Below are 23,167 nucleotides of genomic sequence, written 5' to 3' on the forward strand. Positions count from 1 at the left end.
GAAGCTATTATGCTGTCAGAAGAGAGGGTACTAATTTACTCCCTCTGAGTTGGGAAGACCTGCTAGCAAACAATTTGGAAAAGGAAATAAAACAAGCCTTCCTATTTGGCAATGTCACTTAGGGGACTGAATTTCCTCGGCTGATGGGAGGAAGAGAACCCTGCCTGTTGGACGAGGAAGCAAAAGGGATGATGAGGGACCAGCATATTCACCCACGTGCTCAGTGGGGAAGAAAGTTGCCCCTGCCTCTAGATACAGCCTGACAACCAGGCAGCCTTGGCCGATTCTGCGCCAACTGCTGTAGCTGGGAAAGAACTGGTTATGTCTGGTAATGAGGAATAGAAAGACCAGGTTCAAAGCCACATTCCATCACTGGCAATGGGAACACAAGTGGCGTACCCTCAGGCCTCAGTTTCCTCATCTGCATAATGCTGTGGCCCTTCCACGCTTCCTTACATGCCAGCCAGCACTCTGCTATGCTTGAGGGATGATGGCACAAGAGAAGAGGCAGTCCACGTCCTCATGAGCTGACAGCCTGGTTGGAAGTGACTGGCAGTGACCAAGTGATTTCCTCAGTGCCCCGCACAGACGGCCAGCGCTGAACACTGGCCGCTGAAGTGCTGATAAGTGTATGCAGACAGCATCCCTCTCCAGTATCCCAAGGGGGTCACACTCAACCTGGACTTGAGGTTGCTGTGCTGCTCTCCCTGTCCCACGGCCTTTCCCCTCCTGTCCTGGTTACCACTTCGTGCTGTGGCTCACTGAGTGCTTTACCTCTCACCATCCCTCAGACCCCCCTCCCCGAGAACACCGTGGAGGTAGAAAGGATCTTATGGACAACCTGGCCTGACCTCTGTCCAGCCATACCGAATTACCTGTCTACCCAAAGGCCCACAGGAACAACACAACTTGCTGCCTAATTGTGTACTGGATTCCACAACAGCTTTTCTTTTCTGCATGTTGGGCCTTTCACTTCCTCAGATTCCCCAAGTTACAAACTATAGACTTGGGCTATGCCACTGCTGCCTGTATCTCCCAAGGTACCAACTCTGGTATCTCACACTTGATAGACACGTAATGCAGACAGCCGACTGAACAAATGGGTTAATAAAGTATCATGAAGCCAGCTTTCCGAGAGGATGCCACCCCCTGACCACAAGTGGGGGGGAGAGGCTAGACATTCAGTTCTATCACCAATGGCCAATGGTTTAATCAATCATGCCTATGTAATGAAGCCTCACACACACATGCACACAACACCAAAAGGGTGGGATTTAGAGGGCTTCCAGATTGGTGAACAGGCGGAGATTTGGGGAGAGGCACTCAGAGAGGGCATGGCAGCTCCATCCCCTCCCCAACCTCCCCTGCCCTATGCATCTCTTCCATCTGGCTGTTCCTGAGTATACATCCTTTTATAAGAAACCAGTAATCTAGTGAGTACAATGTTTCCCTGAATTCTGTGAGCCATTCTAGCAAATTAATTGAACTCAAATAGGGGGTCATTGGAACCTCCAATCTATAGCCAGTCAGTCAGGAGCACAGATGACAACCTCGACTTGCAAGTGCGGTCTGCAAGGGGGAGGGACAGTCTGTAGGACTCAGTCCTTAACTTGTGGAACTTGATGTTATCTCTGGTGCTATCTCTGATACTGTCTACAGTGTCAGAATAGAGTTGAATTGAAGGACACCCAGCTGGTGTCTGAGAATTGCTTGGTATGTGTGGGGGGAAATCACACACCGGAATTTTATTCCTAGTTTTAGAATGGTTTCCTCTTAAAAAATATTTAACTCTTTAATCAATCTGAAACTTATTATGATGCATATACGAGACAAAGTATGAGTACCTATCTTGATTATCCCCTCCAATACTTCCGCTGTCTCAGAATCATTTGCTGAAAAATCCTTCCTTTCTCAACTAGCCTGTGATCAGAGGTGGCTTCATTGCCGTTATTCCATGAGTTTATGCTGGAATAAGGAGCTCTTGGACTCTAAGGAAGAGATGTGCTATCCAGCCATCCCAGAATATTCACCTACTGTGACCATGGACCAAATTCAGGGGTACAGAGACCTCAGCCAACAGACCATGGGCCTAGACTTAGAGACCAGGATGCAAATGTCTGCTCCACCATGCACTGCTGGGTGACCTTGGCAAGTCCCTGTCCCTCTGTAAGTCTCAGCCTTGTGGCAGAACTCAGACTGCTGGCCTGGGAGGCCAGACAGCCAAGGTCAGACAGCCTCGCTCACCTCCCCATGTGTCCCCTCCTCGTGCTGGATGTGGGCAGCTGCAGAAGGCCTGGGAGGGCCCTGGCAGTTCCCTACTGTCAAATGAGAAGGGGCAGGAGCAGGTTTATGAACAAAAGGCAGAAATACAAGGCCCTTGGTGTCAGAAGACCTGGGTTCAAAATCCACCTTTGCCACTTACTAGCTATGTGACCTCGGGCAAGTCACTTATCTACCCTGGGAAAAGGGTGAGATGGAGGCCTGGGTAAGATTCCAGAGTGGATTCCTTTGCATCCTGGAATGCACTCTGATCATATTTGTTATTCTTCCAGCTCCTCCATGGCCTACTCTTTGATCCTGGTGCAGGGAGTGGCTGAAAAATAGCCCATCTGTCTGGCTCTGCAAGGTGGGCTCTGCAAACTTGAGCTAGCTAGGCCGAGCGGAGAGCTCTCAGGGTTTGGTGAAAGCCGACAGGGCCCGGGGAAATGCTTACCTGTAGCAGTTGTTGTTGTAATTGTTATAACTTCCCAGAGCAGTCAGACAACCCAGGCAGATGGCATAGGAGAAAAAGATCTGCGTTCCAGCATCCACCCAGACCTGCAGAAAGGCACAAAGAAGTTGGCACAGAGAGAAGTCGGCTCTGTTCTCTGAAATCCCCCATCCACACCCACCCTCCAATGAGACTAGACAAAGGGATACCCAAACTTCCTAACCTTCTTAGGAACATGTTTTTTAGAAGTTCTATTCTTGGGGACCACTTGATTAAATATAAATTTCCTTAATTAATCCCAGAAGTTTTCAGAGGTTATGGGTAATAGTTCACTCAATATTAAGAACTTGGATGTTTAGATCCCAACTGTGAAACCATGGAAAAGTTACTTAACCTTTCTGAGGTTTAGTCTTCTCATCGGCAAAGTAAGGAGTGAACTTCCCCTTCAGGCGTGTTGAGAGGATTCATGCGATATGGAGTGTCGCTCCTGAGACTGGAGCATACTCATTGGCTTGCTTAAACCAAGGTGAGTGATTTTTCTCCTTTGTGATTAAGACTACCATGAGAAGACTGTTAGAGGATTCTGTTCAGGGTTTCCTATTGGCCAGCTATGCCAATAGGAAACCCTATGAGCATAAGAAGTGGCAAAGGGACAGCAAGAGAAGGGGAGGGCCCACCAAATCTTTATCACCTTTCAAATACATGCATTTTAGGCTTCTTATGTGGTATATATAGAAACTACTTTCTTATTCTTTAAGTTCCCCTCTGACAAAAACTGCTGTGGATAGCATGACATGCACAACAGGAATTACAGTGGCATCTCTAACACTTTCTCTTGGGCTCTTTTTGAGCTCCTAGAAGTTAGCAAGGAAAACCCACAACTAAAACCCATAATGCAGCTGATGAGACGGATGCTTTAGAATCAAGTGCCATCTAGAGAACAGGTCATTGCACTAAATACAAACACAAGCAAATGTTTATTAAACACAACGTGCCAGGCACCAGTGCTGAGTCCTGTATGCGTTACTGCACTTGAATATTCACAGCAACCCTACACAGAGGTGCTTTTATTAGCCCCTTTTTACAGCTGAGGAAACTCTAAAACAGAGAGGTTGAGTAACTTGCTCAAGACCACACAGCTGGGAGTGGAAGACACAAGTTCATGGAGACCCATCTTAGAGAAGCATGCTTAACCAATCCCACAATTTCAGAAGTCTTCAGGTGCGACCTTTCACTCAACACAAAACTCTCTTCTGAGCACTTCTGACAGGACAGTTTCTACTTGATTACTGCCAGTGACAGGGAGCTCTCTCTTCTGATGCAGCCCCTTTCTTCTTTAGAGCATTTTAACCATTAGAACATTTCTTAAAATGAGAGCAAATCTCTCTTTCTGTGTTCCTAGTCCGGGAGCCACCCAGTTCACATCTATCTCTTCCATGTGGCAACACTTTCACGATCTGAAGAAAATGCCTGTGCCTCCTGGACCCAAAACCTCTCCCTTTTCCAGGTAAAATGCTTCTATTTCCTCTTTCTTAGGGAGTTGATTACATAGTACAGGACACTCTTCCCTGGATTTGCTTAATTTCATTAAATAATTCAACAAGTAGCTATTGAAACTGAAGGTCATAACATTGCCACTCAACCTATGAAATGAATACTTTCCCCCTCTAACATATGGTCGTTGGGTTTAGTGTCTTAGAGCTAAAGGAGGAACTTAGGGAGAGCTCTTTCATGAAGTGTGTGTATTGGAGGGGTGGGGGAATGCCAGCAGATCAGAGTGGGCTGAAATATGAGGAAGAAATGAAGGTGGGAATGTAAAATAACTTTCTTAAGAAATTTTGCCTTAAGCCCTAACCGGTTTGGCTCAGTGGATAGAGCATCAGCCTGCAGACTCAAGAAATTTTGCCTTAAAGGGGAGATGGGAGATGAGGTAGTAGTGAAAAGGTTAGTAAAATTTAGAGAGGACTTATTTTAAATGGTGGAAACTTAAGGATGCTTAAATGTTGATAGGAAGGGTCCAGGGCAGGGAAAGTGTTTAAGATTTAGAAGAGAAATTGATATGTTTTAAAGTCCTACTGTTGTTTCCCCATTTGCTCCCTTAGTGGATTCCCTTTACCCAAATTACCTGTGTTGAGTATCAAATCCTAAGAGAGAGAAAATACAATGTAATTTGCCTGGAAAAGGGAGAATTCCAAGGTCCAGGGGGCACTGGTGCTTTCTTCAAATTTCAAAGGCCAATAAAACACATGGAAAAGCAAAACACCATACAGCTGCTGACTCAGGAAACAGCTCACAGGAGATGCCTACAGGGATGCTCAGTGCACCAATTCTCATGCTTGTTTTTAATGCCTCCTCCCAGGCCAGTGAGAGAAGCCCCCAGCCATTTGGGAAAGCTGGTTTCTCCATTGAAACTGGGCCCCATGGCCAGTGGTCCCCCTACCCCCTGCCAACATGGTAAATAAACTCTCTGAGTTTGAAAACACCAAAGAGAACTTTCCATTCACATGTCTCAAAGATGAGCCCCCAAACATGATTTTTCACTTGCAGGGATTTTTCTTGTAGTTTGCTCACTGAGCATGTCAACACTAACACAGATGTCTGTTGTTTTTGCCCACACAGCAGCCAGCTCCCCTTTCCAGGTAACAGCACCCCAATTTTCCTTTGGGAAACCACCTCTCCCCGTCTCAGAGATCGCTTCCGGGATAGTCACATGACCCATGCCTGGCCAATCAAAGCATTTGTCTTGGCCACAATGATTGGGTCAGGGATGAGCACATGACACAAATCAAGCCAATGAATGAAACTCCATCCAGGACTTTTAGTGAAACCACGCGAATAGGATACATGCTTGACCAGAAGAGAAGAGCCTGATGGAAAAGGAAGCCAACACGGAGGAAAGCAGAGTCTAGAGCAAAGAAAAACTGATGTGGGTGATATGATTTGAGTCACTGGGTCCTGCCATACCTGAAATAAGACCTACCCTAGAACATTTCAACCTCAGAGCCAATTTTTCTTAAGTCAATTTGAATGGGATGGCTGTCACTTCAAATTGAAATAATTCTGACAAATAGCAACATTAAGCTCTTAGAAAAGCCCAGAGGCTGTAAGCCCAAATCTTTCAACCAATCCTGAATTGCTGATGAACCACCATTTATTAAGTGCTTTCTGTGTGCAGAATCTTGTGCCCCACTCTTAAAAAGGTACCTTAACATTATATATAGCACTCCATCTCTGTCTGCAGGTGAGATAAGATAAAACACTCAGAGGACGAGGTACCCAGTGCCTAGGAGGGATAGATGAATGGGAAGATTAGCATGTTCTAGGGCAGTGGTCGGCAAACCGCTGCTCCCGAGCCACATGTGGCTCTTTGGCCCCTTGAGTGCTGTGCCCCACTCTTAAAAAGGTACCGTACCATTATATATAGCACTCCATCTCTGTCTTCAGGTGAGATAAGATAAAACATTCAGAGGACAAGGTACCCAGTGCCTAGGAGGGATAGATGAGTGGAAAGATTAGCATGTTCTAGGGCATTGATGGCGAACCTATGACACGCGTGTCAGAGGTGACACTCGAACTCATTTTTTTGGTTGATTTTTCTTTGCAAAGGCCAGCTTAGGAGTACCCTAATTAAGTTAATAACAATGTACCTACCTATATAGTTTAAGTTTAAAAAATTTGGCTCTCAAAAGAAATTTCAATCGTTGTACTGTTGAATTTCAATTGATATACTGAAACTCTGTTGACTAATGAGTTTGCCGACCACTATTCTAGGGCAATCAGAGAAGGCTTTCTGGAGGAGGCACACCTTCAAAGACTGGAGAAGCAATGAGAGGGGTCATGTTGGGTCTAGAGGTTCATGTGAGAGGGAAATGTGTTCTTGAATGATTTTATTCCTTCTTGCCCCCCTACCTCTGTAGGAAAAAGCCTATCATTATTTTGATGGTTACTATTAAGTCAACACCTTCATATAATACCCTTAGTCTTCCCCCTTTTTGGCAATGTCTGTTGGTTTCCTACCATGAGGAATATTGAAATTAGCCAGCAGCCTCAATTTTTCTTCTTTCCCTTTCCTCTAGCACAGCGGTTCTTAACCTGTGGGTCGCGACCCCTTTGGCGGTTGAACACCCCTTTCACAGGGGTCGCCTAAGACCATCCTGCATATCAGATATTTACATTACGATTCATAACAGTAGCAACATTACAGTTATGAAGTAGCAACAAAAATAATTTTATGGTTGGGTCACAACATGAGGAACTGTATTTAAAGGGCCAGAAGGTTGAGAACCACTGCCTTAGTGCTCAGTGACCATGACAGCTCAGGAAGGATGGTGCCTCTGGAGTAGAGAGCTTTGGATGGAACATTGGATGTGGAGAGATATGAGAGGCAAGGATCAGAATGACCACCAGGGGTGACAGTGAAGATGACCCAGTAGAGAGCCCATTTTTTGGCAATGTCTGTCGGTTTCCTACCATGAGAAATATTGAAATTAGCCAGCAGCCTCAATTTTTCTTCTTTCCCTTTCCTCTAATATCTAATTTGAAAAAAAAAACACACACAACTATTTTTTTCCAGTTAACACTTAAAGGCAATCTATGAACTTATTATATTTTTCATATACACACTCCATTCTCTCCTAATTTTTAACACTTGCACTATATCTGCATCAACAGAACACACAACCATTAAATATTATCTCCCTCATAGCCATTAATTAGTGTGAGTTCTACAGGTGACTATAAATTTAATGCTCACTCCTAGCCTTTATGTTTATACCTCTCTAGTCAGTTTGGTTGCCTGCATCTTGCTTTCTAGTAAATTTCTCTGGAAAGGCTCATGGGAAATAATATTTTCCTGGTTCCTGCAAGTTCTTCATAGTTGACTGTATATGAAAATCCTTGGTTCTCTTTTTCTTTTCCTGAGAATCTTGAACATGTTGCTTAGTTGTCTTCTGGTACAGAGTGCTGCTGTAGAAGTCTGATGCCACTCTAATTTGTTTCTGTAATACCCTTTGTAATGCTTTAAGCAATAAAAAAAAAAAAATAAAATAAAGGGCCAGAGGTTGAGAACCACTGCTCTAGCATCTAATTTGAAAAAAAACAAACCACAAAATTTTTTTCCAGTTAACATTTAAAGGCAATCTATGAACTTATTATATTTTTCATATACACACTCCATTCTCTCCTAATTTTTAACACTTGCACTATATCTGCATCAACAGAACACACAACCATTAAATATTATCTCCCTCATAGCCATTAATTAGTGTGAGTTCTACAGGTGACTATAAATTTAATGCTCACTCCTAGCCTTTATGTTTATACCTCTCTAGTCAGTTTGGTTGCCTGCATCTTGCTTTCTAGTAAATTTCTCTGGAAAGGCTCATGGGAAATAATATTTTCCTGGTTCCTGCATGTTCTTCATAGTTGACTGGATATGAAAATCCTTGGTTCTCTTTTTCTTTTCCTGAGAATCTTGAACATGTTGCTTAGTTGTCTTCTGGTACAGAGTGCTGCTGTAGAAGTCTGATGCCACTCTAATTTGTTTCCCCTTATAACGCACTTACTCTTTTTTGTCTGAATGACCAATAGGAGTTTTCCATTTTCTTTAAAGTCCAATAATTTTATTAGAGCATGTCTTATGTTGACTACTAGTATTCTGGGTTGATTTTCCCAGGCATGTGGTGTACTTCTTCAAGATGCAAATTCAACTCTCTCATATTTCAGGGGGGTGGGAGGAGAATCTGTTTTTAATATTTGTTCTTTTCCATTGCTTTGGATTTCTTCTTTAGGGAGTTGTTTGTATGTTGGATCTTCTTTGCCTGTCTTCTATACCTATCACTTTTTCTGATTACCCACACAGCATTTAAAAAAATAAAAAAGCTGTTTCTGCATTTCTGACTTTATATTTTTGCTTCTCCATCTTCTATTTGCCTTATGATATTACCCATGGTGTTCATTTACTCTTTTTATTTCTTCTATTTAGTTACTTCTCCTGAAATATTTTTCCTTTCATAAGTCATCTTTTCAAATCTTCTTTTTGTCTAACAATTTCACTTTTGCTATTGTTTCAAAGCATGTGTTGATTTAATTTCTTTTAGCTGTTTTTGAAATATTAAGTTTCAGTGTTCAGATGTTTTATGGGTCTGTCTTTGTGGAATGCATGCATTACCTGTAGGAATGCTATTCTGCTCACTTTTTTCTTATAATAGCTTTCTATGGGATTTTATCACAGTCTTTTCCTATTGCTCATGTGTAGGTGAGATGCACCTTTCTATACTCTTAGAAGGGGATTTTGTGTAGAAGAATAAGGGTATCCCAGGATATAATTTTTTAGCTTCACAGTTCCAGAGCTATTATCTCTTCTATTATTAACAAAAAGTCTTAGAAAATATGACTGTGCAGACAGTACTTCCTGAAATTGTTCTCTATTCCCCACTTCTACTCTTATCCAAAATTTCTTTTTGTTTCCTCTAGCGTCTCTGTCCTGCTCAATTTGGACTCTGCTTCCAGTGATTTCTTATCAATGTGTGGTTCTCTCTGGCCATGAAGCCTCAGCTGATGAGTCCCTAGAGTCCCAGGGCCCAGACCTCTTCCCAAACTTCCCACAGTCCTCCAACACTCACCTATGACTTGAAGCCTGCATATATCCCTCCTAGTTTTGGCTGGCATCCTCAGATAGCTCCACCAAGCTTCTACTCCCAGAGTCCTCTCCTCCTAGGGGTGAGTACACGTTAGAGATTTCGGGGTTTCCTGGATCTCATTCTTCTGAATTCCCTTTGCCTTCATCTTCATCTTCATCTCATCCCACAGAGTTGACAAATGCAGATATTATTGCTGTTGGTGTTTAGCCCCCACTTCTTCACATTTTGTGGTTCATGGAGTCACTTAGTTATGCTATCCATTGGTTTTTTGTTTTACTATCTTAGTTTCTCTGTTTGGGTAAAGAGATTCTGGGAATTTTTTAAGTCTCCCCCTCCTTTTTTTTCTGTTGCCATCTTGCCTCCCTGGTTCTAAAGAAATCTTTAGAGAGCAGAATAAATAAGGTTCGTTTCGAATGGGGGTGGCGGAATACCCAGAGTTGAGCAATTTGGCAGATGGGGGTAGAATACTGGAAGATGAACCCATTTTTTAAAGGTAGGTTGGAGGTGTAAAGTGGGGAAATGGATAAGTATAGTCTGGGCAAGGCAAGTTTGAGACAACTGAGTAAGATGTGTAGGAGACAGCCGGAAAGTCTAGGGCTAAATGTCTAGGTCTGGGCTAGAGAGACAGATTTGGAAGTCATCAGAATTTTAGCTATAACTTAACACCTCCTTGACTCGAGATCCTAAACTTTCTCCACTGGCATTTTCTAATTTTCACGTTTGGAAAACCCATGTTGACGCCAACTTTTCTGCTGAGATGTATGCTCATTAGGCATGCAGAGCCCAAAACTTTTCAGGATTAGATTTCAGTGAAGAAGTCTCACAAAGAAGCATGATACGTATTCACAGGAAATCTGTATCATTAGACTCCTTAAAAGACTGGCATAACCCTTGCACGTCTATGTTCTTAAACTTATGCGTGTGGTTGAGAAAATGCAACAGGGCCCCAGTTGTCAGCCTCCCCCTCAGTCTGGGAAAGAATGAATGAACTCATCAGGAATCGACTGCGTTTGTTAAGATAATGACTGATAGGCTTTGCTGGATTACACAGTAAACCCTCAAATCTCAACGGCTTAGCATAACAGAAGTTTATTTCTTGCCCACACAAAACCAGATGCAGATTGTGAAGGGGATCTCTTCTGCCCACCCACTTAGTGACACAAGCCTTCCTATCTTATGATACTTCCATGTCAACACAGCCTCTGAGGCAGAGGAACAGGAGCTGGAGGTTTACTTTTGAAATTTTTAAGAGCCAGGCCTGGGAGGTACTTATATCACTTCTGTCCACGTACCATTGATCAGAACTAAGTTACTTGGTCCCAACTTAAATGCAAGAAAGTTTGGGGTATGTAGTCTTCCCATTTACCCAGAGGGAGAAACAATAAATGGTTGGTGAGCACATAGAATTATCTCTCCTATAGGCATTATCCCAAGTCTATTTCATCTAAGGCTACTTTTTTTCTTCAACTAGGAACTCCATAAACACCCAGAGATCAAACAAGATCATGGTAGCCATTGGAATTATTTGACAACAGTAGAAGTGAGAGCCTAATGAAACAGGGTAAAAAAGCATTCATGAACCCTTCTACCAGTATGATGATGCCGTAGGACTAGGAAACTTGAGATAACATTTATTGAAAACCTACTGTGTACTCGAGGCTTTCATGTACACAATCTCACAATTTACAGAACCATGTCAGTAAGGTATTAGCATCTCCATTTTTACACAAGAGAAAATGGACCCATAAAAGGTCAAACAGCTAATAAGGGAGAGAGTGAGGTTTGAACCCAAGGCATCTGGCTCCAGGTTTTACAGAGAAGCGCTGAGGCCTCCTGGTATGCTGAGTGGGCCAGAGTCTCAGCTGGGATTTAAACAGCTCTGTGGCTGTCAAGTCAAATAGGACAAAGGCAACCCCACCTCAGTGAAAGGAAGACCAGGCAACTGAGCCCCATTGACCAGCATGTCCCAGGATGCTACAAAGGGGGACAGACAGCTCAGTGGAGAAAGGGCTTCCTATTTCTCAACACAATTTGAAGGGAAAATAGTCTGCACAAAACAACCCTAAGGAAGCTGGGTCAGTAGCTGAGGAACGGATCACTCCCTATGTTCTTCAGCAATGAATGGGGGGCGTTCTGGCAGCGCAGCCATGGGCAGTCCACATTCAGAGGTTTGGAGGACAGATTTGCATGGGAACAGGGGCGTGGAGCCCCTTTAGAAGAGAGGTGGTCCCGCCCTCCAGCTCTGAGGCAACTTCACCTCTTTTGGGCAACTGGTTCCAACAAGCCCTGGTGCATAGTAGGAGCAGAAAGCAATGCATTGGGATATAACTCACCTTTATAACTAGACCCTCAGGGCCCAGCACAGGGAATAGGTCCTCAGTGATACTAGGAAGGATAGATGGACAAGACAAATTCTTCTCTTCTCACACTCAGAAGCTACATTTGTCATGATAGATGCTCAGTCTATGCTGCCCCGGTCCACATGGACAGTACTTTACAGTTTACAAGGCACCTTCTTATGTCCTGTGACCCAGAGGCTGCCCTGAGGTGGGCTTTGTTATGCTCAGGTTAGAGACCTCTGTGTGTACTGGTGGAAACACTCTCCCCTTTTCCCAACCTTCTAACCTTGACCACTAAGTGGAATGGCTATGCTCTTAGAAGTTTGGGGAGAAGCTTCATGTCTTTTTCTCACTGTGGGATAAGTGACTTATTCAACCTGGGAGGCGGGGGGAGGTCACTGTACATATGTGGATAGCACCTCCCTCTCTCTCACCCACAAAAGGTTGAATAAGATGATGTGTGAGAAACAAAGATTCGGCCCAGGGCCTGGCTCTTGGAGAGCACTGAAGAAGTGCTCAGAAACCCAGCCACGAGCTCTAGTAAACAGTAGGTGCTCAGTCAACACTGATTCCTCCCCAGGATACGCTGGTCTTAAAACATCTATAAGAAAGAAAAAGCCTCTTCCCTTTTTTCACACAATAAACGTGGACTGAGCGTCCACCTTGTGCCCGGCACAGTTCCAGGAGCTCCTGGCCTCAGGGAGCTGCCATTCTAGCAGGACAGACGGACCATACATGAGACAGATGAGCTAAAGCACATCTGGTGGAGAGGAATGAGTGAAGGGGCTGTAAGAGATGGGGGTGCAGGCAGCAGGGGCCAGGGCCCACCCGCTCCATGAAGGTGCAGGTGCTGCCTGGGGCACTGATAGGGAATTAGGGCTGAAGAGTGATTTTCTACGGTGTCTAAGGCAGCATGGGCTACAGAACAAAAGCTCCCTACACACCTGCTTTCAGGTCTACAGACAGAGCCACCCATCAGAGCAGAAGAGCAGCGCCTCTGCTCATCATCCTGTTGCCAGCAGGAAGGCCTGGGGTTTCCATCTCTGCACCCTGGTGTCGGTGGTGTTTGCTGCACTGACACTCCGAGGTCTCTGACACGTGCAGTGTGAACCCATCCTGCCACGAAAGCATCACCAAAGGAGGTGTGTGATGAGGGTGATGCTGAAAATCACGGTGACACCACTCACCTCTGTCAGCACCTGACATACCAGGGCTGTTCTAAGCATTACAGGGATTAGATTCAAAGGGTGTATTGTTATTCCCTTTTCATAGATGAAGAAACTAACCCCCGGAGAAGTGAAGTCATTTGTCCACTTAACTTTGGAGAGATGTACACACTGGCCACTGTGTGAGGAGTCCTCTTGGACTAAGGGACACATGAACCTCTGGAACTGGCCTCGGGGGAGGCACAGACGCATCATGCAGAGGGGACTAAATGAAATGAGATGGCTTTTGTCAGGTGCCTGGTTCCGAGCCTTGCTGGGGCTTCATGAAAAGGGCCAGGCAGACCTGGTTTGAGCCCTGCTTTTCCATTTACCTGCTGTGTAACCTGGGGCGAGTCATTTCACCTCTCTGAGCCTTAATTCCTTGGCAGTGAAAGTAAGACACAGTGACTATAAGGTATGCAGTGGGGTACCTGGTACGATTCCCTTAATCTGATTTCTTTGGGTGGCTAACGTTTCTCCATTCCACTATGAACACAAGCGCCTATGTATTTTCCCAGCCCCCTCTCCAGCAGGTGAACTTATCATTTTTTTCTGAGCAGCACCAAACACGGCAGTGCCCATCGCTAAAGCAGATCCACCTGCCCTTAGGTTTGCGAGCCTGGGTACAGCAGTGAGGGGCAGAAGGAGCCAACATCTCGCTGCTCCCAGGCTCCTTGCTGTCCCAGTGCCCGGGCAAGAAGATGCACGAAAACCTCCAGACCCAACAGTGCATGCGGCAGGATCCAAGTAGCCAGGACAGGGCTTGGTGGCCCTCCTGGGGCTCAGACCCCACAGCCTTTTCCTGTAACATTTTATTTTCAGACAGCCACACACAGACACACAAAAACACATACAACACAACTTTTGTAAGCAGAGCCTTTGATTGAGTCAAAAACGTAACTTATATGGCCTGGCAGAAAATGGCTGAACGAAGCTCTTTCTTTTAGCCTTTTTTATTGCTAAAGATTCTCAAAAGATTAAAAGTAGGTTAGGAGAATAATACAACAGCTGTGTTTCCAGTGTGTACCTGACAACGTCTTTTGTAGAAGTGAATAATTACATGAAAATCACTTCCTTCCCACCTCTTTCTCAGCCCCCTCTGGGTTGCTAGGCGCCCTCTCTCCTTCTTTTGGCTAATGCCACATACAGAAGCTGATGAATACAGTATGGCCATTATGAGGGAAGGGAGTCACAGGAGGAGGATTCAAATGCTCCCTCCCTGGTGCACTCAATGTGGGGAGCAGGCCTGGGGGGAGAGGACTCTGATATATTTAAATGCTAATGCACTGGGCAGGCGGCAGGGCGAGCAGGAACAGTGGTGGGAAGGGGCAGAAGCTCTTGGCCTGGAAGCCCCACTGGAAATATGTTCTGCAGCCTCTGGCTCCAGTGCCAAGCGCTTCCCTGGGCAGCCAGCCCTGGGGGCTGACACGGGCCCTGCCAGTAAAGTGTCACTGGGCTGAAGGGTTGCACCGCAGGCGGTGAGGAGCTGTTCAGTTCTGCAAGGGGAGCCTGGGCGTGCAGGCTGACCCTGGTGGCCCCTTTGTGTGGAGCAGGGAGTGGGGTCACTGTGGCTGGGCCTTTGCCTAGAGGCTAGACAGCCATGTCCCGTCACAGAGCACAGAGGGAGTGGATAGACCATCGCTGGCACTGGGCCAATGGTAATGATCTCCATGCCTTATGTGGTAGAATCCTAGGGGCTGTGCATTCCTGTCCCTTAATCCATTGCATGAGAAAATCAAGACCCATTTTATCAAAGGACTAAACAGAGGCGGTTCAGAGCAGTGGGAACCCAGGGCAAGGTTCAAAGACGGCACACGCTGAGTTCTGAGCTTTCCTCAGAACTGTCTACGCAGCCTCACAGGGCTACATGTAAGGACAAGGTCTTCCCTGACAATGTTTCTCCAGGGGGACATTATTGGCATTTTGAATAGGAAAATTCATTGGGCAGGAATGTCCTATTCATTGCAGGAGTTTTAGCATCCCTGGCTCCCACTCTCTAAATGCTAGAGGAGGTCTAGTCATTGTGCAAACCAGAATGACACCCCACATGTTTCTAAGTGACCCCTGGGCAGTGGCCCTACCTAGCCCTGGTTGAGAACCACTGAGGAAGGGAGAGACTGAGCATGTAGCAGTGGTGAGGCTGCAGAACCCAAATCCCATCACTTGGGGAGCCCAAGGCCAGGGTCTTCTCTGCCAAACCAGACATGAGCTCCTAACCAAGCTCCAAGCTGGCATGTTCTCCTGTGTCGGCTGAGCAAGCAGCCGAGATGAAGCCTCATCATCTCCCGCCATAACCACTTCTCTCCTCTAGTAACCAGGGAGCTGGCTCGAGGCAGAGAGTTATGGAAAGAAAGGGCACGCCAGGATGCTCCACAAGCCACCATGTACACTCCAGTCTCAGGAAAGACTCCTTGGGAGGAGAACGAAAAAGAAAACAGCCATGATTGGTGAAGGCAGCCGCCTCTGCATCTGCCAGAGACGGGGAAGTAAATACATTTAATCACATTATTATATTCATTGTTTATTGTCTAGCTCCTCCAACTAGGACAGAAAGATGCTCCATGAGAGCAGGGAGTTTCATCTGTTTTTTTCTCTGATGCATCCCTGACACTTCCTTGTACGTGGACCTGCCTGGTACATAGTAAACACTCAAAAATATATGTTGCAGGCCCACAGATGCTTGGAGTCTCCAGGACATAGGAAGGGACCATTCAAGGCTCATGCACAGTCCTAGCTACCAGGCCAAGTAGAGAACGTGCTAGGCAGAGAGGGTCTGGACACCAGGTTCCAATTCTAGGTTGCCCAGGAAGTTTCTGTGTGTTCTCCCTAAAGTTCTTTCTTTTCTCTTGACCTCTCCTCTGCTCATCTGAACAGAGAGGTGATAGCTTTCAATGACACCAGATCCTTGGGAGTCTGACTAATAAAGCAGCAAGCCCAGAGTGCCCAGGGCAGAGGGCAGAGGGCAGAGCAGGTCTGGGGCGCTGGGTGTGACCGAGTATAGCAGCATGGCAGGCCTCCCACCTGCAAGCTTTGAAGCTGACTTCCTGACCACAGCAAGGTCTTGGAGGGGGAGGAAACAGGAGGGATGGCTAACCTCCCAGTTGGATTAATGGGACAGGTGACAGGCTGTCACAACACTTCCTCCCAAATGATGCTCCAGGACTGTGGCATCGGCTCTGGGCAAAGCTGCCGGGACAAAGGGGCTGTCCTCCCTCCTCACACCTCCCTCAGTGACTTCCCTGGGCATGGGCTTGAGCAACAAAACTAAGAATGATAATTTACAAAATAAATCAAGGCGTGAATGTTCAAGTGTTTAGGGGGTGAAGTGTGCTGATGTCTGCAACTTACTTCGAAATGTATCCAGACAATAAAATGGATGGATGGGTAGAAGGCTTGAAAAGGTCTGTGATGAAGCAGACACAGCAAAATGCCCATGGCAAAATCTAGGTGGTGGCTATGTGGGTGTCCCCTGTGCAGACAGAACCAATGAGACAACAGAGGGGAAGCTCCCGTCCCAGCACTGAGGAGATGAATCACATCTGCAGAAAGGGGAGGGAAATGCTTCCCGGGACACATCCATGGGGAAATGTATGCTTTGTGATCACATCAGTGGGGATTATCTAAGGAAGTCCCTGCCCTGCCCAGGTGACAGGAGCCAAAGCAACTGTAAAACCTAGGAGTTTCCTGGGACTCAGTTGTCTCCTCCTTGATATCCCCTCAAAGACTGAAAACAGACCTGAGTTCCTTAAATCATCGTCTGCAATTTATGGATTTGTCAGAGCAGTCCTTAGGCCTCATTTTCAGCCACAATTTCCTCTGGATGAGGCAGAACAACCTTCCATGGTTCAAGGTAGAAGGAGGAGATATGTATAAGGATGTACAAATACTCATCCCCCAGTCACGCTTTGCAAAATTTTATGGATTCATTTTATATTCTATCTCTGAGGCACTCATTAAGGAGTCTGTTATTTTCCTCACTGTTTTCTAAGAGAACCCCTTCTTTGTTTCATTCTTTGTGTCTTCTCCACTCTGTTACCTATTCTGAGGTATAAACAGTTTCCATGGCATCCACTGTCCTAGCCAAGAGCATAGTGCTGAGATGACACATTCTACAACAAGCATTTAGTAAGCACTTACTATGTGCTGGGCAATGCAAGTCACCATGGGAGAGGTGTGGTTGAAAAGGATGTTGTCCATGTCTTGGGTGATGCTCAAGTGTAGTTTGGATGATCTTCCTAAGGATGTTAACCATATCCTTGCTTAGAGTGACATTCATCTGACTCTTTCCTCCAGTTACTCTCATGGCCTTGAGAAATCTTAATACACCTGTCATCTATATTGGAAATATGTGAGTGACTTACCCCTTTCAGATTATTTATAATATAAAAACATTCATGTGACCACAGATAAATCATCTCATCTCTTTCTGGGCCTTATTTTCACAGAGGGCATTTTAAAGAATTAATTCCTGGGTTCTGCCCCTTTTTATTAATCAGACACATACAACTGCTAAAAGGAACTTTCTGTCAGCATTAAATAGCTCATTGGCATGGATCAAAAGTGGGAAAAGAAAAGGAAAAGGCTATAGGTTGTGAAAAGATCGAAAATCGGTGACTTTACTTGATGTCCTAATTTTATGGCTGAAGAAACTGGCACAAGGAGGCACAATGTCTGTTCAAGCTGGGTCCCCTGATTCTGAACCTGAGAGTTTCCCACTATGCAACACTGTCCCCTGCGGGCAGGGGAGGGTGGGAAGTGCAAGGACCAAGATGTTTATTCATTGGAGGTTGAGCTGTGTCCACTTGCCTCTAACATTTGGGACAACTCCAAGGTTCTAATCAAGGAGACAGAGCTATGTTTGACCTCTTTGTGAACATTATGCAGGACTCAGCGTTTGCCCTGCAGGGCTTTCCAGCACTTGGCCTGCATATGAGAAGTGAGGGAAGTGGAACACGAGGTTCACACACCAGTGAGTTTTCACAGAGAACATCAAATGTCACAATCCCTGCAAACGAAGATGTATCAAAGCCCCATCATCTTGCTGCTCACATACATAAGAAATCCTTGCTCTCCTTGCTCCAATCTGTGCCGGCTCAGAAATCATCAGAACAACCAGTGTCACCCCAATAAATTTAATAAAATGGAAAAAAAGAGAAATCATCAGGACACACTGCATTTACAAAACACACTTCTGGAGTTGCAGGAGGCAGTCATAGCATCATAATGATCAGAACTGCAAGAACCCCTCTGCAGCCCATGTTTCTTAGAGCTCCGTTGTATGTGTAATCCTGTTTGATACTCTTTTTAAAAAAATATTTTTATTGATTTCAGAGAAACACATTGCATTTACAAAACACACTTCCTGATTTGCAGGAGGCAGTCACAGCATCATAATGATCAGAACTGCAAGAACCCCTCTGTAGCCCGTGTTTCTTAGAGCTCTGTTGTATGTGTAAGCCTGTTTGATCAAAATATTTTTATTGATTTCAGAGAGGAAGGGAAAGGGTGAGAATAAGAGAGAAACATCAATGATGAGAGAGAATCATGGATGGGCTGCCTCCTGCACGCCCCCACCGAGGGAATGAGCCCACAACCCGGGCATGTGCCCTTGACCAGAATCGAACCTGGGACCCTTCAGTCCACAGGCCGACGCTCCAACCACTGAGCCAAACCGGCTAGGGCGTGTTTGATACTCTTGACAGTCACCTGAAGTAGAAAGGATGGGGCTTATTAAGGTGGAAGCCCAGAGAGGTTATGCGATGTGCCCAAGGTCACATGGTAGTGAACCAGGACCTGATTCCATGTCTAATCAAAGCTCTTGATTTCACAGATAAGAAAGCAGGCTCAAAGGGGTGGAAAGATAACATGTTTCAACTGGAAGTTCAGCATTCCAGCCCTCCACCTGCTGTGACCATGGGTAAGTCATCTCCTCTCTCTGGGACTCAGCTACTCATTCACAAAAGAAAAAAGTGAGCCTTAACTCTCAAACTTCTTAAAAACAGCAAGTACAAATGGGTTCTATAGTGTTTTCTGTCAAATGCCTTGATACATATGATTTTACTCCATGTGTTAGAAGCAAATTTGCTGTTAGAAAATATATTTGTAGATAGTATGAAATAAGAAATAATCACCACAAACATGACTTGATGAATAAAATTAAGCATGAACGACTAAGGACTATTTCCCTTAATATTAATGTACTGCTTGAACATTCAGTATGTCATATTTAAGACTAGCAGATACAGAGAAGCAAATACTGAGGGTTAAACATTTTCATGAAAAGTATAATTATGAAATATAATAGCCATTTTAAATTCATAGCCTGCTTTGAAAGGAAGAACAGAAAGTTCTCCCAAATGCCAGAAATGAGAGAAGTCAAAGTTGAAAGGTGAGGAGGAGGAAGAGTCCCAGTAACATATGGGGATGGTCAAGCGGACAGAAGCCTGAGAGGCTTGGATTTAAATCCCTTTCAGAGGATAGAGCTAAGATTGTAGCCCCTGGGCATGGCCAACAGCTGAGTGGGCTTACAGTAAAGAGCGAGGAGCCAGAAAAGCATTATCCTATAGTGAATGAGGTATTAGAAAACTTCCCCTCCGCCAGAACTCAACAAGGAAGTGCCAGGTATGAATGTGACCACACACAGCTCCTGCAATGTGGGCACCCAAGTTTAAACTGTAACTTAAAAATTACCATCCTATAATTCCATACCCAGCTAAACTACCATTCAAGAGTGATTGTGAAATAAATACCTTTCAGACATATACAGATGAAGGGACCTTAGTTTCCACAGGCCTTGTTGAAAGAACTACTAAAGGATGTACTTGAACAGGAAGGAAATTTAATCCAGTAGAAAGGAATGAAAATAATAGGGAGCAAAGAAATTGGCAAACACATTATAAAATCCAAGGAAGTATCAACTCTAAAAAGTATAAGGCAGTATGAAAAAGTGGCAAACAAGTAGAACGATGGAGGAATGTGGAATTTGGAGGGAAATTTGTGTCTTATGGTATTTTCTCCTTTAGAAAGAAGACATAGCTAGTTAACAGCCAGTCTAACTCAGCACCCACATCTTCTGTCTTTCCACTGTCCTTGAGGGGATGGAGAACCTTTCTTCTCAGCCTGAGGCCACTGCATGTGCAGCTATCACACCCTTCTCAGCACTTCACAGGGGGACCTCCCAACGCAGTCCTTTCTGTCCAAGGCACATGTGGCCACAGTTCTGGTCCTGATTCCTCAATGGGCATTTTTAAAATTCTTCTGGAAATAACCAAGCCCCCAAGGGTCTGGAAACCCAAAATAGTATGACTTCAGAGAGCCAGGGGTCACTGCTCTGTTTCCAAGTAGCAGGTACAATTTGAGTTTCAGTTTCCACAGGCTCTCCTGCTTCTTGGGCCTTTCTCCCTCTATAGCACTACTGTCAGATAGAATTTTCCGAGATGAGGGAAATGTTCTATATCAGTTCTGCCCAATATAGTAGCCCCTAGTCACAAATAACTGTTGAGCACCCGAGATTTTACTAGTGAAACAGGAATTGAACTTTAATTTTTGTTTCAATTACTGTAAATTTAAATAGTTAGATGTGGCTTATGGCCTTTGTACTGGACAGTGAGGTTCTATGGGTGGCAATCCCTGAAGGGATCAATCCCATTCCTAAATGATCCCACGAGTGATGGGTCTCCCTTTGCAGAAATCCCTGGAGTGAGCTCTCCCTTTCTCTGTCCTGGAGTGTGAGCATGGGCAGGTGGGTGGCCCCAACACCTAGCAAATCCTTCTTTTTCTTTTTAAAATCCTAACCCGAGGATATATTTTGATTGAATTTAGAAAAAGAGGAAGAGAGAGAGAGAAAGAGAAACATCGATGTGAGAGAGAAGCATCAATCAGTTGCCTCCCACACATGCCCCAGTCAGCGATCTAATCTGCAACCTAGGTCTGTGCTCTTACCAGGAATCAAACCGGCAAACTTTTGTTATATGGGACAATGCTCCAACCAATTGAGCCACCTGGCCAGGGCCCAGCAAATCCTTCTTGCTCACATTACTCAGCCCAGCACCTCTGCCTCCTTTGACCACAACCCTCATTGGTGTAGTGCTGTGGTCGGCAAACTGTGGCTTGCAAGCCATATTCGGCTCTTTGGCCTCTTGAGTGTGGCTCTTCCTAAGCCTTAGGAGTACCCTAATTAAGTTAATAACAGTGCACCTACCTATATAGTTTAAGTTTTAAAAATTTGGCTCTCAAAAGAAATTTCAATCGTTGTACTGTTGATATTTGGCTCTGTTGACTAATGAGTTTGCTGACCACTGGTGTAGTGTGTCTAACAGGTCTCAGCTGGCCCTGAATGCTCTCAGACCAGTGCTCCTCAAACATCCATGTTATATAAACCAGTGGGAGAGGTTGCCAAAATGCAGTCTCTGAAGAGCCTGCATTTCTAATAAGCTCCTAAATAAAGGTGATGCTGATGCTGGTCTGGGGACCACACTTGCAGTCGTAAAGATTTAGAAATGTCAGTTAGCTCTGCCTATATGTACAGTGACAACTAGCATATAATAGTTTACATTCAAATCTGTACCTGCTCTTTCAGCCCTATCTGTTCTCAATAGGCTTTCTGTGAGAACAGGATGGGTTAAATCAGTTCATGCTATGCAGTGCCACAAAAATGCCTGAAGTTTTGGTCAAGGAAATAAAATAAAAGGCATATTCATCTCTGAAAAAAAAATAACAGCTAACATTTATTGAGCATTTCCTTTGCACAAGATACAAAGCTATGCACACCATTAACGAGTGTTATTCATTTTATCCTCACAACAACCCTTTTTACAGATGACGATATCAAAGCACAGAAGGGCTAAGTAATTTGCTTGAGGTTACATAGTTAGGAAGCAAATGAGCTGTGACTCTAATCCAAGCAGTAACCTTCACACTATATCTACAGCTCTGGTTGAAGCTCAATAGGGATTTCAATTGTTGGTGTTTGAACTCTTTTTAAGAAAAATATGCTAATAAAATAGCTGCACACAGATGTTTATAGCAGTTTTATTTACAACTGCCAAATGCAGAAGTACCAAAGATGTCTATCAATAGGTGAATGGATAAACAAACTGTGGTGCATCCAGACAATGCAGTATCACTCAGTGATAAAAACAAACAAACATGCAGTAACATTAAATGCATGTTATTAAGGGAAAGAAGACAATTTGAAAAGTCCACAAAAAGCTCAGTGGTTTGAGGAACAAGGAGGAGGGATAAGTAGGTGGAGGACTAGGGTTTTTAAGGCAGTGAAACTATTCTATGTGATACTGTAATGATGGATACGGGACTTTACACATTTGTCAAAACCCATAGAATGTACAAGACAAAGAGTGAACCCTAATGTAAACTATGGACTTAGTTAATAACAATATATCAATAATATATCAATTGATGTAACAAATGTACTGCACTAATGTAAGATTTAATAATAGGGAAAACTGGGGGATAGGAGTGGGTAGGTATATGGGAACTCTATTTTCTGCTTAATTTTTCTCTAAAGGTAAAACCATTTTTTAAAAAGTTTATTAATTAATGCATACCATTTTATGTCCAACTTTGGGGATGGGGGTTCCCAATGAAGGGATTTTAGTCTGCAGTATCAACTTTATTTCTTATGTGTGATTCTCTGTCACAAAAACCTGTCCTACAGCCACGTAATTCATGTACGTACTCTCTGGTCTTTGCTTATCTCAAAATAGCCTTCCCTTCCCCATTCTTCAAGGACCAAATCCAAAGCTACCTGTTTCATAATGTCTTCTCTGGGACAGGCAATTGGAAATAATTTTGCTTTCCTCTGACTGCAGTCTTTTATCTAAACAACCACATGGCATCCACCACCCAGCCACCCATCAATCCACCCACCCATCTACCCACCCACCCATTTAACCAGACACCCATCTAGTATTGACTGGGAGCCTAACATGTGCCGGGCTCTGTGGCAGGTACCAGAGAGTCAACAGTGGACAAGACAAACCAGTTCTTTGCTTATATGGAGCTGACATTCTAACTGGGGGAGACTAACAGTGAGCAAGTCAACAAACGAACACAGATTGCTTCACACAGCCATCAGCACTGTGAATAAAATAAAACAGGGGCTTAGGTAAAGTCATGGGGTTTATTGGAGATGTTTGAGCTTAGCTGGTCTGAGATTACCTGACTTTGGAGCCAAGGCCTGTCGGGTGAGAGGGAGCTGGCTGTGGGAACAGTGATCCAGGCAGACAGGACCTGTGGCAGGAAAGAGCCTGG

At 44.6% G+C, this 23,167-nt stretch overlaps 1 protein-coding gene across 1 annotated transcript in view; it reads right to left on the reverse strand.

Moving 5' to 3' along the window:
• SLC6A11 (solute carrier family 6 (neurotransmitter transporter), member 11) overlaps window positions 1–23,167 on the reverse strand; it is a 102,667-nt gene that overhangs the window by 15,498 nt on the left and 64,002 nt on the right. Inside the window, exon 7 of the mRNA XM_005870132.2 lies at window positions 2,714–2,817. Coding sequence (XP_005870194.1) covers window positions 2,714–2,817 — 104 coding nt within the window. The remainder of the gene's footprint in view (window positions 1–2,713; window positions 2,818–23,167) is intronic.

The sequence above is a fragment of the Myotis brandtii genome, unplaced genomic scaffold (assembly GCF_000412655.1).
Source record: "Myotis brandtii unplaced genomic scaffold, ASM41265v1 scaffold312, whole genome shotgun sequence".
Classification (NCBI taxonomy): domain Eukaryota; kingdom Metazoa; phylum Chordata; class Mammalia; order Chiroptera; family Vespertilionidae; genus Myotis; species Myotis brandtii.